This window comes from Hippocampus bargibanti, linkage group LG03, assembly GCF_051943395.1.
Source record: "Hippocampus bargibanti isolate YZ-2025 linkage group LG03, ASM5194339v1, whole genome shotgun sequence".
Taxonomy (NCBI): domain Eukaryota; kingdom Metazoa; phylum Chordata; class Actinopteri; order Syngnathiformes; family Syngnathidae; genus Hippocampus; species Hippocampus bargibanti.
In genome coordinates this window covers 18,889,715-18,909,316 of record NC_142736.1, presented here as the reverse complement: position 1 = coordinate 18,909,316, position 19,602 = coordinate 18,889,715, and the positions used below count along the sequence as shown (strand labels likewise).

The following is a 19,602-nucleotide window of genomic DNA, read 5'->3' as shown; positions in this document are numbered from 1 at the left end:
AATCATTCCACTGTATGCTGTATATTTAAAATCAATCTTGTCAAGCGTCTTAGCTTCTCGTGTGTATGTATTGTACTAGTTTTGAATGCAGGCAAAGTGAATGAGTCTGTGTGCGCTGCTGCGTGGCGATGGGTCATGTGTAACAATTGCACTTTGAGGACCAATATGTCTTAATTCATTGCTTAGCAACTGAATGGAAAGTGACACAAGTACTGTTGCAAATAGGAGAACATTCTGTGTACAATATAAAAAGCTGATTCAGCATTTATGACTTATGCCACTGTCTTATATGTGCGTGACTTTAAAATGATCTGCAGTGGAGAGTTTACGAGGTTAACTTCACCCCGCTTTCATGCTATTGCAAGGGTGCCATTTGAAAGGGTTAAGTGTCATGAGATGGCGTGTTTGGAGTGAAACAGGATGCAATGACTGCATTGTCAGCCTGCTAGTGTGAGTGCAAACAGATGAGGAAATGCTGGAGCGGGTACTCCAAAACCCACGTTGTCCTAGTAACGGTTTGCGTCATGATCACCAGCAATTAGCTTGCAGCTCTTTAGTTTTCATGATAGGTCTAGCAGAGGCTGGCCCTAATGGCCTTGGTGTCTGAGAAGGTGCTGTCAGAACAGCGTTCACAGCATATACTGTACATAGACCCGTTAACGTTGTCTGTACTTCATTTGTCTACTTGTCATGAATCAAATTCAGAAATTACTCTTTGAAGTAGCGAATGCTCAATGCGATCCGTTGACCTCATCTACTGTATCTATTAGAATGAAATGTTTTCACGATGTCAAAAGCTCATTCTTGGAGCAGAGTGTACTTTGTTGAGACTCAAATTCTTGGTCTGGAGAGAGGAATGCTGCATGATCAACATCATCTGCCAGTTGTTGTTTTTTTTCTTCCTGCCTCTTGTTGCCCGTTCCCGCTATTTCAAAATCAAATGACGCTTTAAAGTGAAGATGCTGTGTTCCCCCAGCAGTATAAGTAGGCACCGAAGGGCTCATTTAAAGCTTGTAAAGGCACAAATATGTTCCCCACAATGGAAACTGTTTCTGTGGCTCAGTTTTTTTAGGTTCAGAAAGAGGTTGTTGAACTGTGCATGTACTGAATGTTTGCTCAACCCACTGACAGGGGAAAAGGAAAGAGAATGTTGAAGTGACAGTGGGAGTCCATGCTTGAATGGAAGAATGTAGTAAATGTTTTGTTTTTCAATTTATTGCCTGTTAATAGTCTCCAGATGACCCAACTGATTTGAGGTGACTTCAGTTTCTGATGATCAGTTCTAGGAAGAGACCAGACAGACATTGTCCCTCATTTTCTGTACAGTTTAAAATGATCCTATCAATTTGGCTTACATTATAACCATTACAAAGCACATTTACACTCTCTAGCCCAGACGTTCCTTCTTCCATCCCGTTTTGCTGTTTTTCATTTTCTCAGAATTTTCTTTTCTGTCTTTCTCTGTGTGCCCCTTTTGAAAACAGTGTCAGCGCAGCAGCTTTTACACCAAAAGGCGGTTGCTAAGTGACAGTTGACGTCAGCCGCAGCTACAGAAGAGGTCTTGTGTGTGTTTAGCAGCTGAGGGCAGATCCCACAGAAAGGGCAAAAAACTGTGAAGCGCTGTTTGTCAGTACTATGAAAACCCCGACTTTCGACTGGCGCCATTGCCATATTCCATAAATACAACATTTCAAACTGAGTAATGTCTTAAAATAAAGTTGAATGATAAGACATAAAAGCAGGTCCACACACCCTTTTCTTCACTTTTTATTTTGTCTGACACTGACTCAGCTCAGGCGCCCCTCCCCCAGTGCACAACTACACACAGAACCTCAAATGCCCCTCCTGCACGTACACATGGACACATATCACGTTGCTCTGCGCACCAATCATTTTTCTGATAATGTTTTAAAGATCGAGAGAAGCCAAAACCAAAAACCATATTTAACTTCTGATTAATCATCCAGCACCATATCTGTGATGACACATTGTGCTCCTCGAATGAAAGTCAATGAACCAATCAGAGGCCAGTCATTTAGGGTCATGAACTTTATGATTGCAACTTTTGCCGTGTTGCCATCTTCATACTGTAGCCGCATGTGGGGGATTCCCTGGGTGGCTATCAATAAGGACAAGGTAATCAGCAAAGACTGTTGTTATAATGGCAAATAATTACTGACTTCTTTGTTGAGTACCTTTTGCAAATTTTTGAGCATAATCATCTATGTCATGAAAATTATAGATCGAAGTTTGACCCACTGAACTATTATTGCCTCGTATCTTATAATCAACCTCTGTGACTTATGACCTGTTTTATTGTGGCGGTCACATTTTTAAACTGCATATAGAAAATTCTCCCATGCATATATTATATATCTTCTACAAAAAGTAATATGTAAATTATTATTTTAGCTAACTTGAATAAGTATCTGAGGATCAAGTGGATAAATCATAGGCTTAATATCACGTATGAGCAAAAGGGAGCGTCACATAACTTCACAAATATTGGGGATTTCAATCAGAATCAGAAAACCTTTATTCGTCCCACAATGGGTGGTGGGCACTCAGCTACTGACCACAGAAGTTGGCCCCGCATACAATCCAAGATACATTACATGACTTGCATGGTGGGCATACTCTATGGAGAGTGCTATGTTACTGTCAGTTGTAAACAAGGACAACAATCTCCGTCTGAATGTGGAGAAGACGAAGGAGATTGTTGTGGACTTCAGGAGAGTGCGCCCCCAGCATGCTCCACTAACCATCGACGGTGCTGCAGTGGAGAGAGTGAGCAGCACCAAGTTCCTGGGAGTGCACATATCCGAATACCTGTCCTGGAGCCACAACACGTCATCACTGGCCAAGAGATCCCACCAGCGCATGTACTTCCTCCGCAAGCTTAAAAGAGTTGGAGCCCCGACCCCCATCACGACCTCCTTCTACCCCGGTACCATCGAGAGCATCCTGACCAGCTGTATCACCGTGTGGTACGGCGCCTGCACCGTGTCCTGCCGTAAGACTCTGCAGCGCATCGTGAGGACAGCTGAGGAGATCATCGGTGTCTCTCTCCCCCCCCCTTCAGGACATCTACAACACCCGCCTCACCCGCAGAGCCATCAGGATCGCTGGCGATCCCACACACCCCTCCCACAGCCTCTTCAGCCTGCTGCCATCGGGTAGGAGACTGCAGAGTCTCCGAGCCAAGACCAGCAGGCTCAAGGACAGTTTCTGCCACCAGGCAGTCTGGAGACTCAACTCCCTCCCAGCCCTGCCCAGCCTGCCCCTTCCCACTGCCACACTCACCGAACTCTGAGTACACGCTACATGCTGTACGATCATCCTGAACTCTATTTTTTTGTTCTTTCTCATTTTTTTTTCTGCAAGACCTCACTTCAACCCTTTCTTGTTGTTTGTTTTTGCAATTACGACATTACGTCACTTTATGTACGTCACTTTCTCACTTTACATATGTCATTACCTCACTTTACATACGTCACTGCCTCACTTTCCAGACGACACTACCTCACTTTACATACAGAAATTACAAGTATTGTCTGTTGTCAATTGTATGTCTTTTAGCCACGTTATAAGTGCCTTGCATGTCTTGCACGCTGGGTCCGAGAGGACATTAATTTCATTTGTGCTGTATGTCATGCATATTAGCACGTTTGACAATAAAGCTGACTTTGACTTTGACACCGCGGCTGTCATGTGAATCTCAGCCTGACACATCTCTCAGCCTGACACATCTCTCACGCTGTGTGTCACTTTCCCAACAGCCAAATTCAGCAAATCCACCCGCCACAAAACTAACAGTTTCTCTCTCACCATTGACAGTTCCACCGTGTCCCCCTCCCCTCAGGTCAAGAGCCTGGGTGTCATCCTTGATAGCTCACTATCTTTTCACTCCCATATAAATAACATAACTCGGTCTGCTTATTTCCACCTCCGTAATATTAACCGTCTCCGTCCCTTGCTCACCCCTCACTCCCCTGCTATCCTTATCCACAGTCTCGTCACCTCCCGCATCGATTATTGTAACTCACTTCTCTTCGGTATTAATCAGAAATTTCTCCATAAACTCCAACGCGTCCAAAATTCACAGCCCGGATCATCACTAGAACACCCTCCTTTCACCACATCACCCCTGTCCTCCAGCAACTTCACTGGCTACCTGTTAAACATCGAATCGAATTCAAAATACTTCTGCTTACATTCAAAGCCATCCATAACCTCGCCCCTCCCTATCTTTCTGACCTGCTTCAAATCTCTGTTCCCTCTCGGTCCCTCAGATCCTCTTCCTCCCTTCACCTCTATGTGCCCTCTGCCCGTCTCACCACGATGGGATGCAGAGCTTTCAGCCCCTCTGCTCCCAAACTCTGGAATTCACTTCCATCCAACATCCATAATATTGACTCCCTCCCTATTTTCAAGTCCCACCTCAAAACCCATTTGTTTAAAATTGCTTTCAATGTCTAATTCATTCTGCTATTTCATTATGTATCATTTTACTTATGGTTTTATTGTTATGTGCTTTGTTTTATTGTTTTTATTGTAAAGTGTCCTTGGGTGTTTTGAAAGGCGCTTGAAATTAAATGTATTATTATTATAACAGGTGTCAATTAAGAGCCATCAACGACCATCACAAATGTAAATAAAGTGACTTTATTATACAGTGCAGTTTCTTTCATTACAATGCAATAACACATTTATTATACATAGAATAAGATATGTTGTGTGTAGTTTTAAGGCTTATTTATTTGAAAATTATATTTTATGGAGACCTGGGAACGGATTATTCTCATTTTAATTTTTTCCTATGGGAAAAAAATTGGGATACACACTTTTCGCCTTACACACTCTGTCTGGGAACCAATTAAGTTCGTAAGCCAAGGTCTCACTGTATATATTTATATCTGTGACAGTGACAAATTTCACAGTCTACCTCAATGAATGCTACAGTTTGAAAAGTAAGTGCATTGCGTGCATGAGAAATGAAATGCTTCTTCATTCGCTGGCTTGTAAATGATTGACTGGATCACTGTTGCTCTCCCTTACTTTCTCTCCCCCCTCTCTCTCCTTCTCTCTCACTCACTCTCTCTCTCTGTCCCCCTCTCTCTTTCCCCTCCTGCATCTTTCGCTTCCACTTCCCTGTTAACTCCTCCTCTTATGGTTTGCCTCTGATGAATGCCGTTTGTGTTCGCATGCTTGTTATTGGCCAGTGCTCCTGAGCTCAGACGTTGTGTTTATGAGAGGAGCTTGCACTGATTCCACGATAAAACCAGATGTTCCCTTACAAGGCTTTGAGTCCCTCATCTCACTCTCATGTCCATATCAGGTATAACCTTCCTGTTGCACTGATGCCTCCCAACCACAGAGTTCCAAACTGCCTCACGTGGAAGACGAAACCCTGCACGTAAAGATTTGATTTAATTTAAAATAACAACCGTTCACTCAGTGATGAAGCTTGACAGTGTTGGGTTTTGTGTTTTCTTCACATATAAACAATGTAAAGAAAGACGCCCGTACGCAAATTTCAACCATCGCTACCATAGTTGACTCATTGAGAAAACTTGTTCCGTCTGGGGCTGACTGGGCACTCTTTCAATAGAAAACATTTGTAGTGAGATCACCTTTGTCCCCTGGCATTAATGGAGTCTGTGATTAACGCTACCTTTGAAGGCATACTTGGAATTGGATAGTACATGTCAAAGACAGCAAGATCAGACTCTCCATTGTAGTGGAGTAATGATGCATTTTATGACTAACACAATACAATATAAGGCCCAATAATTTGACAAGAGATCGATATACAGTATTGTTCTTTTCTTCTTTTAGAATTATATAATTCATTGATACGGTAAACATGACTTTTCTGCAAATAAAGCTGGACTGTACTAATTAAAGGCAACACAAAATAAAGACAATTGAATACTTTTACATTTGGGTTTTATTTGTAAAGCCACTTTACTGCTTCAAAAATATTTTAAAATGTACGGTAAAGGGATATCAGAACCAGCTAGTTCTTTATTAAGACATGAACCTACCTTGTTATCAGAGTAAGATGAAAGCTTGTATATTTTCACATTTATTTAAGCTTCTGCTATAATTATTATATTTAACTCAATTCACTACCATTCATAAATTTATTCGGGAATTGAAAATATGACGTAGAGTGCCAATCCCAAATTTGTTCGGGTTTTGTTTTTTCTTGTTTGGGTGCCGATTAAGTTTTTAACCTTCCACAAGGGAATTTGCCCTTTTTTCCATGTTAGCTCTTTGTTCCAGCTTCAGCATTTTGAGCAGCGGCCCTCATTTCAAGCTCATATAACTCCAGACCCATATAATTTAGGAATTAACTCTTTTCTGATGAAAGAAGAGAGTCTAAGGTTTGTAACGGTGCATTGAATGTTTATGTAGTCCAAAAACTCAATACTCTATAGGCCCTGGAATTCGAGTGACAATGACAAAAACCCTGGCACTGGAGTTGACACATTTTTTGCCCATGTCTGGCAGTGAATGAGTTAAATAAGAACCATACATATGCAACACATTTATCCATCGCAAAGCACAGGATTTATTTAATTGTACAGAAAACAATTAAATAAAAAATCTAAATGAAACACAAAATATCCTTGGCAAAAATAAAATCTTCCGTATACAGTTGTTTGTGTCACGTTAAATACAGTTGTGTTTCGTGCATAGTAAATGACAAGTCAGACCTTTCACTTTCAAGTGTTAGGTGTGCGACTATTTCTGTCGTATCAAAATGACAGTTTTATTTTAAAAAAATGGAAGCTATCTGCACAAGTAATACATGTCATGCATTTCCATCATTGGGCTGCCTGGTGTTGACCTGCCTGGTGATTGCTGTGGTCGAGCATTGCAGAAAATGTCAGATCAGATAAAACTGTCACCACCTATATATTCGGATACACAATATAGGAGCTCTTTCATGTCAACACAATGAAACAGATAATGTTTACTTGAGCCTCATACCATTCATTTGACAGTTAGATTTCAATGTGTCGGCTCCACTGCAAATTTTACAGGCACAGCTCGTCCAAATAAATCCTTTCAAACGCAGCTATCCTGAAGCAGTTGGTGCGGTCACATTCTTTCATTTTGCTTCAATTTGTAGCTTTCTTGACAGATCGCAATTCAATTAGCAGAGAAAAGAAACAGACACCAGAATGATTGCGTGCATCCCATTCAACGGTATCTGTGGTGTATTTATGCTTGCCGTAATCCTGAAAGTAGTGTACAAGGCCTGTTTTGGCAACACTGAGCCCTGCCTGCAGACTTTTGATGTCGCCTGCAAAAAGTTATGGGTGGTTTGAACATGAAACATACCATTGTGGTAAAAAGTTCATCACTGACGTCTAAGGGCTGACCTTAGCCAGATTGTGGCATTTATGTTGGCCTATGTCGTGCTTGTTGTTCTTGCAAGCTCCACTGTGTCTGGCACGCGTGAGTTGAGGCTGATCTGAAATGTCTGTCTCGAGTAATGTTTCCCAGTACTTGTCAAATTACACTTTGATTGAAAAAGGTATAACATTACTGGACTACTGAAATACAGCTGCAAACCTCAAGTTGAATAGCTTCTTCCCTTGAAAGAGATTTCTAATTGGGCCTTGACAATGTTGCATTTCTGTTTGAAAAGTTAAAGGCCTGTAGCTGTTTGTAGCATGTTTTCTAAAATGATGTACTATCTTCAAAGCACTTTTGTAAAAGGTAATATTGATATTTGACTTGGAGCAAATTCTACAGTAGGCACCATACAACAGTCGATGACTAGATCTTTTATTTTTTTATCGGATAGACAGATGCGAGGAGTCATAAACGCAACGCATTCAGAGCTGCCCATGAAACAACCATATCTAGTTTGAAAACTGTCGTCACACAGTGCTTGTCAAACCGCACGTTCAAAGAACTTTGGGTGTGATGTAATGAAAGAGTTGTCGTTCAAAAAAAAAAAGAAATCTTGCGGTCATTTCGGATGTCAGCTAAAAATTCATCAAGCTGTATACTACAGTAATTTACAGTTGATAAGAGGAAACAGAGTTAAATAAACCAAATCTTTCAAGTATCTACTGTAAGTTATAATGTCTAATTTGAAGTGCTTGATCTCAACTAAAAGCAGCCCGCCCTAAAGGGTGACAGGAGAGGCAGGAAAGTTATGCATTGTGATAAATAAAACCCAGTCCCAAAACTAAGAGGAGTGGGGGTTTCCTCTCTGATATGTGGTGTCGGGTGAAGTCCACAGGCTCCTCAGGGCTCGGAACGCTGCCTACAAAGCTGGCGATGAGCTGGGCCTGAGGACAGCCAGGGCCAACCTGTCACGTGGCATCAGGATGGCCAAGAGACAGCACTCCAGGAGGATCGCCAACCACTTCAAAGACAGCAGTGACACCAGGAACCTGTGGCGTGGGATAGAGACCATCACAGACTACAAGCCCACTCCACAGACCTGCGAGAACTCCACCACTCTGCTGAACCAGCTGAACGACTTCTTCGCCCGCTTCGAGGCAGACAACAGCACTCCAGCACAGAAGACCCCACCACCTCCCGGCGAACAGGTGCTGACACTGTCCCAGGACAGCGTGAGGCGATCCCTCAGAGGGACCAACGCACGAAAAGCCCCGGGTCCCGACGGCATTCCTGGCCGTGTTCTGAGAGACTGCGCTGTGGAGCTCACAGATGTCTTCACGGACATCTTCAACACCTCTCTGAGCCAGGCTGTTGTGCCCACGTGCCTCAAAGCCACCACCATTATCCCGGTCCCGAAGAAGTCGTCCCCCACCTGCCACAATGACTACCGCCCGGTCGCACTCACTCCCATCCTCATGAAGTGCTTCGAGCGGCTAGTTATGAACCACATCAAGGCTGCCCTCCCCCCCACCCATGACCCCTTCCAATTTGCATATCGGCCCAACCGCTCGACCGATGATGCCATCTCCACTGCTCTCCACACAGCGCTCACCCACCTGGAGACCAGAGACTCCTACGTCAGAATGCTGTTCATCGACTTCAGCTCAGCATTCAACACAATCATCCCCCAACAGCTCACCAATAAACTGAGCAAACTGGGGATCAGCACCTCCCTGTGCAACTGGCTGCTGGACTTCCTGACGGGGAGACCACAGGCAGTCAGAGTTGGCGACAACACTTCCAGCACCATCACGCTGAACACAGGGGCCCCCCAGGGGTGTGTGCTGAGCCCCCTCCTCTTCACTCTGCTCACGCACGACTGCTCACCATCATCACCCAGCTCCAACCTCTTCATAAAGTTTGCGGATGACACGACTGTGGTGGGCCTCATCAACAACGACGAGGAGACAGCCTACAGGGACGAGGTCAGCCGCCTGGCCACGTGGTGCAAGGACAACAATCTCCGTCTGAATGTGGAGAAGACGAAGGAGATTGTTGTGGACTTCAGGAGAGTGCGCCCCCAGCATGCTCCACTAACCATCGACAGTGCTGCAGTGGAGAGAGTGAGCAGCACCAAGTTCCTGGGAGTGCACATATCCGAAGACCTGTCCTGGAGCCACAACACGGCATCAATGGCCAAGAGATCCCACCAGCGCCTGTACTTCCTCCGCAAGCTCAAAAGAGTTGGAGCCCCGACCCCCATCACGACCTCCTTCTACCGCGGTACCATAGAGAGCATCCTGACCAGCTGTATCACCGTGTGGTACGGCGCCTGCACCGTGTCCTGCCGTAAGACTCTGCAGCGCATCGTGAGGACAGCTGAGAAGATCATCGGTGTCTCTCTCCCCCCCCTTCAGGACATCTACAACACCCGCCTCACCCGCAGAGCCATCCGGATCGCTGGCGATCCCACCCACCCCTCCCACAGCCTCTTCAGCCTGCTGCCATCGGGTCGGAGACTGCGGAGTCTCCGAGCCAAGACCAGCAGGCTCAAGGACAGTTTCTGCCACCAGGCAGTCCGGAGACTCAACTCCCTCCCAGCCCTGCCCAGCCTGCCCCTTCCCACTGCCACACTCACCGAACTCTGAGTACACGCTACATGCTGTACGATCATCCTGAACTCTATTTTTTGTTATTTCTCATTAGACAAGACCTCACTTCAACCCTTTCTAGTTGTTTGTTTTTGCAATTACGACATTACGTCACTTTATGTACGTCACTTCCTCACTTTACATATGTCACTACCTCACTTTACATACGTCACTACCTCACTTTCCATACGACACTACCTCACTTTACATACAGAAATTACATGTATTGTCTGTTGTCAATTGTATGTCTTTTTTAGCCACGTTATAAGTGCCTTGCATGTCTTGCACGCTGGGTCCGAGAGGACATTAATTTCATCTGTGCTGTATGTCATGCATATTAGCATATTTGACAATAAAGCTGACTTTGACTTTGACTTTGACTTGACTCATTTAAAGGACAACCGACGTCTCCGGACAAGTTGTGTCCATAATTTGTAAAATTGCTTCAAACGACTTCTACTGAGCGTATTTTACAAAGATTCCACCCCATATAGCTATATTTTACGTTTTAAGACTTGCGCTGAATATTCCAGAAGTCTTGTTTTTGACTTGTATACACAACGCAAATATTGCGTGCAACCTGCCGGGAAGTGTATGGACAGTATGGTAGTAAAGTTTGATCGTCCTTATAGTTAGAGACTTAGATTGCCACTATTTTTAAAACCCCTGAATTGAATCTGATCCAGAATCTAAGAACAAATTGTGTTCGGCCTTAAATACTGATCAAAGATTCATTCAACATTGTACTTGCTCCTCCGATCATACCATTGGCCAGAACATCAGTACTTATGATAGCACTATTCTTTATGACATGACTCATTCTGGCAATTTCTCCAGTGCGAGACTAATAAAGTCAAATCCAAATCCAAGCCACAGTATCTCACATGAGTGAGTACAGTTAGATTTTTGTAACTATTTTGTATCTTTTCCTGGGACAATACAAAAGAAATCACACTGTTCAAATGCAGTCAGTGTAGAGGTTGTGTAAGTGTGAACTGACTCAACTCCAAAGTTAAGTCAGCACAGCCATTAACTGAAGGGAACAAAAGTGAGTGCACTCTGAGGTGAAACCATCCCAATTAGGCCCAACCAGCCCTTTTTCTTGTGGAACAGGACTTTTTTGGTTCAGAAAAACACAGGCCACTAACTGCATACTTCTCACCATTTTCTATGTTCAATTCTATATCATTTTTTTCCCGAATGCTGGGGCTGAGCGTGTCCTCATTATCAGCGTGCGTCGCTGCTGGTGACGTCAGCACGGTCACCCACCTCCATACAAATGTCCTACCTGCCATTGATACCTGTTCTCTGGCCCACCCTCACACTGACACACTCTCCAGTTAGCATGTTTTTATCAGTTTGAGCAAGGTCCGTCCTCTCACACCACTGTGCTACAGCCTCACCAATATAACACACAGGTGCAACTAGCTGGCCCTCTTATAGCTTGCACAAGTTTATTGAGTCCTGTTAAGAGAAATTTACGACTGCACTCATGTTGAGTGCTCTGTTTTTTATGTCCTACTTTTTTTGTCTTCATACTTGAAAGTCATCATGTTTGTGATAATGTTTTGTGTGTACTTCTGTCAATGTGCTACTGTGCATGTTTATTTTAATGTTGATTAAATGCACAAACATATACTTCCACAAATATAGATTTGATATGTGGTGAGAGACTTGCACATCAATTACAGTTGTTGACAGGTTTTCTTATGACTTCAGAAGGCAAGCATGTCCTTGTACACCCAAATGTGTTTGGCGTGAGAAGTATTGTATTGTTGTTATGCAAGCATGTTGGCATGTGAGAACAGCTTAGTTGGCTGTCACCGCATCTATACCATCATGTCATGTTGTCATAACATCACTGAAGAAAATATGTGCTGTTCATTGAAAGATCATCGATTATTTTTTTTCCTTTCCAGCAAATACACTAAGCTGTTTGTTGTGACCGATGCGGCAATGGTGGTACCAGCTTCTGCAGTTTCTGGATCATGTAGCAATACGGTCATCAGAATTCCAAATGGACCCCTGTCGTCCATTAAAGTCCATTCTCAGAGCTCAGGATGTTAAATACCACTTTATTTCATACAAATACCAGTATGAATTATTTGATGATCAACATCAATGATTGATTAAGGTGATAATGAATTACAGGGTGACCCAAAAAGACTTCTACACACTCATCTTTCGGGAGAAACATTGCTGCAGTGAGGTACTCAGTAGGAGTGCATCTTTTTGGGTCACCCTGCCGAAACAGGAGTGTGTAAAAGTGATTGACAACTTTGTCAGACGAGTACAGGTTTGCTTGCAACGAAATGGTGGACATTTGGAACACATCTTGGGAAAGCCATAAATTGACTAAAAATTGACAGAAATAGCTGAAACTCTGGTGAATGGTCTTCCATCAACTGGATAATGTGTGGTTGTAATTTGAAATAAATAGCTTTTTAATCATAGTCTCAATTGAAAATTTCATGAGTATGCATCATTTTGGGTCACCCTGTAGTTGTTTATGAGCTGAGTAGTCATTTTACCTCTATTGTAGATGTTCAAACCCTGTTGTTGACATCTCCTGCATTGGGGCTCTGCCGGTGACTTGAACCGGAATAAGGTGTTTCGTCCTGTTTCTCCAAATGCATAACCCCTGTTGAAGATTGCAAATTTCCCATATGTATGATTGTGAATGTGGATGTTTCTTTATTTATAAGTGCAACTGATTGGTTGGTGACACCTCGGGTGTACTTGCCACACGCCCAATGTCGGCTGGGATAGGCTCCGCTTTACACAAAACCCTGATGCAAAGAAGTGTTACTCAAGATCGATGGTGTATGATTGAAAGATGCAGGCGAAAATGTAACTGTCAACATTTTCTTCTGTACTCCCTGTCTTAAATCCTGTGTTCTTCACAAAATAAATTCCTTGTCTTCTTGATGTCTTCGGCTTCACATCTACTGACTTGTTCCAGATCCATGAAGCTGCTCCGAGTGCTCCGTCGTCAGGCGGAGGGCTAACAAGTTAACAACCCTCCTCGGTCCTCTGGCCACTTTGTTTTTTTACCCCCCCCCCCCCCCCCCCCCCCCCCCCCCCTTACTGTCCTCTGTGTCTCATTGCCATGGAAAGGGATTATTTGCCATGTTAAATGTTTGGCATCAATATCCAGATTCCAATATGCCACTTTGATCAACGAAGCAGCTAATGATTAGAGGAGACAAGATTGTGCCACTCTACTATGGAACAATCACGATTTGTAATCATGTCACATGCAGCATGTGATGCTGTCAGAGATATGACAGACAGACATTATTATTCTCCATCAGATGCTCATTTACATTTTGTTCTGGAAAAACACACATATTGTATGGCAATTTATTGGTTTGAATTCTTGTGAAAATTGTGTGACGCTTTTTTATGTCTATCTTTTATTTACTTTTTTACACTAAATTATATTTGACACAATTGGTGTCATATGATTCACTACCACCGCGCACCAGCACATTATTGTTCCATGTGTGGTCACCAGGTGTTACTTTGAATGGTGTTCAGTTTCAATGAATTTCTCTGTAAATCAATCTAATGTATATATTCACAAGAAATAATTGGTATTTGTTGCTCTTTCTTTGCTTTCGATTGCTCCATTAACCCATGTGTCCATCATTACCATATATTTCTACAAAAGAATGATAGCTTTATATTCAACTTGTACTCATTTGTGAGTAAAGATCAACATCATAATTACAATATTTGAATATTGCATTTACTGTATACTTCGGTAGTATTTCAGTTTTGAGCTTTGCTTGAGATACTCCACCAAGTCATAAGCAAACGTATGTCTCGCCCTCTTGTGGCTACAAGAGTGAAGCTGTGCTTGTTAATAAGTGACTTAATTGATATGCCTGTATTTAAGACACTGAACCACATGTATTCTGTCTTAAGGTTATGCTAAAATACATTGGACAATACTGGCAGTACTATTTATGTAGGTGACAATTTATTTTTAATTAGATTTTTTTTTCAAATGAAAAGAGGAACAGAACAGTTCAGCTATACATCTGATCAGATATTTTATTTTTCATACATCATGTTTTGCTGTTACTTGGTCCAACACAATCCAGCCACTGAAGCCTCAAGACGTATTTATAACAATATTGCTGATAAACTATATTTTGCTATCAAATAAAGACACTATTTATTTGAAAACAAATTACAAATAGCTTTACAAATCAGGGCTGATGTAAGGATACACACTGGCTGCTTTTGCTGCTACGCTAACTGGTCAAGAAAAAACGTTAGCAAAATACATTTGTTTATTTTCCAAAACCACATTATCCCCATTGGGGTCGCAAGAGGGTGATAGAGCCTATCCCAGCCATCCTGCGGCAGTCGGCAGAGGACACACTGTACCGGTTGCCAGCCAATTACAGGCCACACAAATTATATGAGTAACAGTGTAGGTGAAACAACCACTATGGTAAAACACAAACATAGAAAATAACTAACTGTCTTCATGTCAAGAGAAAGAAGTCATTTTAGGGGTGGTTATTTAAAGTCATTCAAACAATATTTCAGAATCACTTTTGGAACAGTTACACAAGATGTGCATGCTTTGTTTTTCATTTTGCACGTCAATTGTTTTCAATTCCATGGTGGGGGACACAAAGTATCCTCCAATTCTAGAAGGACCCACATACTTGCTCTAATTTCCAAAAACACAAGTTTTCCATTCAAAACCAGCAAAACCTGATAAGATTGTGTGCTTTGATAACAAGAGTTTGAGTGCTACATGACATGGATATTTTTTCATCCAGTTAGTCACAATCTGAACTGCAGATTGCGCCATTTGAGGCCCAGTACTGTGGTGTTACACAACCTTCACAAACTGACTGTATTCTGTTCTGGAGCGCAACTGCTGTTTGGTTACCGAAAGATAGTATGGAAATGCATCGATTGACGTAGTTGCAACTCGATAAGATCCCCATAGCTCTACTGGAGATGCACCACTGTGGTTTTGGTGGTTTACTTTTCTTCCTCAGTCTGCTGTCAGTCAGGTAGCAATCATGAGCATACCTGCTGTGTGAAGTGTATCATGCTGTGCATCAAATCCTTCACGTAAATAAGAAGAACAGATGTTTTCCTTCATGCTGACCTTCCAGTCCTGCACTGTGAACATTTGCAATGAAATGTTTGTTTTAGCTTTTAGCATGTAAAGTTTTATGCTGCCTGCTATTAACACCCACTTATTTTCTAAGAATGTTTGTGACTCTCATTTCCAGATGATCTTGTGGGACTGGGATCTAAAACATTGGTATAAACCACAGTATCAGGTCAGTAACACTTCTCATTGCACATACATATATTGTATCAAACATACAGATTGACCTGAATAAGAGGTGGCTTCAAATTGCCAGTTGCTGGTGCTTCAAAACATGAACGCACACACGCCCACACACACTGTTTGAAAGCTGGTATAATGACCTTGCCATTGTTGACTGGCTACATTTTATCACACTCGGAAATTCCCACTCCTCTAAGAACTATTTGTTTACTTGAGCAAAGAATGTTGCTCCCACGGTCCCAGTTGTTTACAGTTTTATGGATATATATTGTAGGATGCTTTTGGGGTTCACCGAGATAAGCCGTCCTGTGTCCTTTCTGGTATTATGTATTCATCTAAACCTAATGGCATTTATACACTGCTGTTATTCCTAAAAGGTAAAATATCTTATTCAACAGAGACAAATACACAGACACTATTCTTTGAAGAATAGGTTACTGATTCGCTGTGGCGACCCCTTGAAGGGAAAAGCCGGAAGGAATAGAAGAAGAAGAAGAAGACAGTATGAATCCAAATACAAACCTGGTGATTGAGCCAGATCGCCAGGAAAAAAATATTCTATTTGAAACTTTAAAATTAGTGTTCTATGACCAAATTTATAAACACGTTGACATTTCCAAGGTAAAGTTATTGCTCATTTGAAATAAATCTTGTTTTATTGTTTGGAGATACTTGAACCACACTGGAATGGAAGTGTATAGTGTGTCTCTTGCACAGCTAGGGGCTGCTGGTTTGTTGCAGTGTGTTCATCTTGCTTGTTCTCCTCATGTATGTTTTACATTTTTGTTTCAATCATTTGTTCAAAAAAGCGATTGAAGGCAAGCCCAAATAATTTACATTCTCAGCCATAAGACTTTTCTGTCTTTATTTCCATACTGAGTAGTGCGTGTACACATTAATCTGTGTGGAAATTAATGATCTCATGAAGATCCAACACAAAGAATTTGCTTAGACTGATATTTTTTTTCTTTTTTTTCTCCTTTTTTTTCAGGGGTATCAAATTTAATTGTTGTAGCCCATCCACCAGGAATCTTTAGCTTAGTTCAGGTATTGCTTATTATATTCCGAACTCATATACTCATGATTTTTTTGCAATGGTATAACTTAATTCTCTTACTGATCACACTGGGACTCTTTTGAGGCGGTTACTTAAAATGATCAGTCTGAAACTGTAGAAGTGTTTCCATGCACATTGTACCATTGGACTTAGTGAGTGAAGAGTGTTATGCCTTCTTTCAAATACATCAGCCTTGTCATAGATCTCTGATGCTGCCTTGACACGACTCCACCTTATTTCATGTCAGGGCGCTGCGAGTGGCAATGGCGTTGACCTGTCTGTCATCAACGAGGCCAGAAACCTGGTGTCAGAACTGATGATGGACTCGTCCTTGTCATCCCAAACAATCTCAACCCTGCACAGCATCTCTAACCTCATGGGGACCTTCTCAGGGTCATGTCGGCCCCGGGTCAACCCTTTCACCCCATTCCCCGGCTTTTACCCCTGTGATGAGGTGGATGACTCAGAAGAGAGGAATGAACGCAAAACAATCAAGGTTGGTGTACGCATTATAAAAATACAGTGATATCTCAGCTTACGAACTTAATTGGTTCCCAGAAAGTGTGTGTAAGGCGAAAGGTTTGTCTGCCAAAAATTTATTTCCATAAGAAACCATTAAAAATTAGAATAATCCGTTCCCAGGTCCCCATAAAACATAATTTTCTATGAAATAAGCCTTAAAATTACACAAAATATACCTTATTTTATGTATAATAACTGCTATTGTATTGTAATGAAAGAAATAAACTGCACTGTATGATAAAGTTTTATTTCTTTGAACTCTTTCAACAGTAGCCAAAATGGAACTGTATAGTGCCACTTAGCAGTTTTTTTTTGACAACGATACTAGTGCAGCGTGTTCTACCGGAAACAAATTCCTTGTGTGTTCTACATACTTGGCAATAAAGATGATTCTGATTCTGATTCTGATTCTGATTTACCTTTGTGATAGTTGATAGTTGATGTAGTTGCCTCTTGATGACTTCCGAGTGAACTTGCCGTGCTTTCTCAGCGATAATACCCTCACCCCCACTCGCTGCTTTTCGTTAATCCAAACAGTTTTTAACCTCTTGTATTGCCTCAGACCGTTGCTTAGACAACACAGAAACACCTTTAGTCAGACGTAGCAATGGTCGACTTAGCATACTGGTACGGGGACGCTGAGTCACACAAACGCACACCTCGTTTGTGTTTTTCGATGATCTTCTTCTGCTCAACTGTAATTTTCTTTTGAGTCTTCTTCGGTTTCACACTAGCCTGCGGTGGGGTCTTTTTTGGTCTCATAATCCCTAATAGCAAAAGTACTCCACTCGATCGCAAACCATGTCTGCACTCAAAGGGTGTGTGGAAAACTAGTCCGCCAGCCACCATGGCGCTGTTCGACCGTGTGGTTTGGTGTTCATCCGCTGAAAACTAGTCCACCTTGGCGCTGTGTGGTTTGGTTCATCCGCCAAAAACTAGTTTGTATGCCAAGATTATATAAAGTTTGTGAGCTAAAGCGTTCGTAAGCTGAGGTATCACTGTAAATGAGCAACAATGAAGCCCACACCCTAACCACAGTAGAACAATTCTAAACAATATTTTCGTTTGATTCAATAATTTTCCGGTTCGTACGCATCTACTTCTTAAAGTAGGCAATTCAAGTGAACAGTAAAATAAAAATCTCAGAACCCATTTTTATCCTGACCTGATCTTCATGCACCATAGCATTGAAGTTTCATAGTATGTTTTCTTTGCATAATTATTTAGCATCATTATATTTTATATAATCTTAGCCAGAATACCTCACGAGGTAGGCGTCCAGGAGGTATCCTAACTACACTCCTGAGCCACTTCATCTTGGGAGAGTCCAGAAATTCATCTTCACATATACGGGACTTCTGAGTCCTTTTTCAAAATAGCTGTCCTCTCTTTCAGAAAAAAACAAAACATTTTTGTCCTCAAAAGAGTGTTCCTTTTTTGAGTTGTAATCTCTTATCAGAATCAGATCAGAATCAGAATCATCTTTATTGCCAAGTATGTAGAACACACAAGGAATTTGTTTCCGGTCGAACACGCTGCACTAGTATCGTCGTCAAAAAAAACTGCTAAGTGGCACTATACAGTTCCATTTTGGCTAATGTTGGAAGAGTTCAAAATCTTATAACTGTTTGTGGGATGTGTTTTATGAAGACTCATTTCTGCTGAAGATATTTTACCCTTTCATGCACAAATACTAATAACCTACATCAGGAATTTAATTTCTCAATATTTTGTATAAGTCTTCAACTATGGAAAAAAATATTGCAGTGGATGGCAACACACATCAGGGTCTGTTGTCGCGGTTAATGAATAATTAACATTGAAATAAATTTATATTAGAGAAAACAACATGAATAGCTGTCCACTCTCGTAACAGCTGACCCTGAAAGGGTGAGAGACTTCGCTTTCTTACATTTTTTTTTATAAAAGCGAAGTTCCAAATGATTGTGCATTCAATTGGCAAGATTTACTACAATATGCACAATTACAAGTACTGTATTAAACATCATTTACTGTTACAGGGTTTGAGCAGCAGAAACAGTCTGCCTACTCCTCAGCCCAGGCGGAGTTCTACTTCCTCATCTATGCTGCCTCCTATCGACACACTTTCGTCACGGTGGGAACGGAACACCGGCAAGAGATCACACCCTGACCTTAACTTGATTAGGTATCAACGTAATACAGCCTTTGCTCTTGTCACACAGCCACATTGCTGCACAGTTAAACAAAACATTCTTATGCAGCTGTTCGTCTTTTTCATTGCCAGGAAAAAGCCAACCAAATCAGATTTTTTTTTTTTTTTTTTTTTGCCTCTATGTGACCAGTTCCGACTGTGGTGACTTTCATGTGGGGTCTTACATCAGCTACATATCTGATTATTATTATTTATTTTATTATTTTACAATGCAACCTCAATCTGAAAGGACAGGTCACATGTACCCAACCTCAATGTCATCATAGGCCCAATTTGCTCTCAGTGTGGGCAGATGCATCATGCTCGGGAGGGAGATTGACAATCGTCCGTGAATCTCCAAAGTTGTTTTGAAAAAGATTGTTGACTTTATACTTGACCGGAACAATATGGATATTTGGTTGTAACATTGGGTGATGATACTAATAATGATTCAGCCAAAATAGCGCTATTGTTTTTATTTTACACATGGCAATAATTG

The 19,602-nt window shown here is 41.8% G+C and overlaps 1 protein-coding gene across 2 annotated transcripts in view; it reads left to right on the top strand.

Moving 5' to 3' along the window:
• pde3b (phosphodiesterase 3B) overlaps positions 1 to 19,602 on the top strand; it is a 55,852-nt gene that overhangs the window by 24,105 nt on the left and 12,145 nt on the right. For both annotated transcript variants that reach the window (XM_088992405.1, XM_088992407.1), the window contains exons 2-4: positions 15,290 to 15,340; positions 16,656 to 16,904; positions 18,952 to 19,097. In XM_088992405.1, the coding sequence (XP_088848531.1) occupies positions 15,290 to 15,340; positions 16,656 to 16,904; positions 18,952 to 19,097 (446 nt within the window). The remainder of the gene's footprint in view (positions 1 to 15,289; positions 15,341 to 16,655; positions 16,905 to 18,951; positions 19,098 to 19,602) is intronic.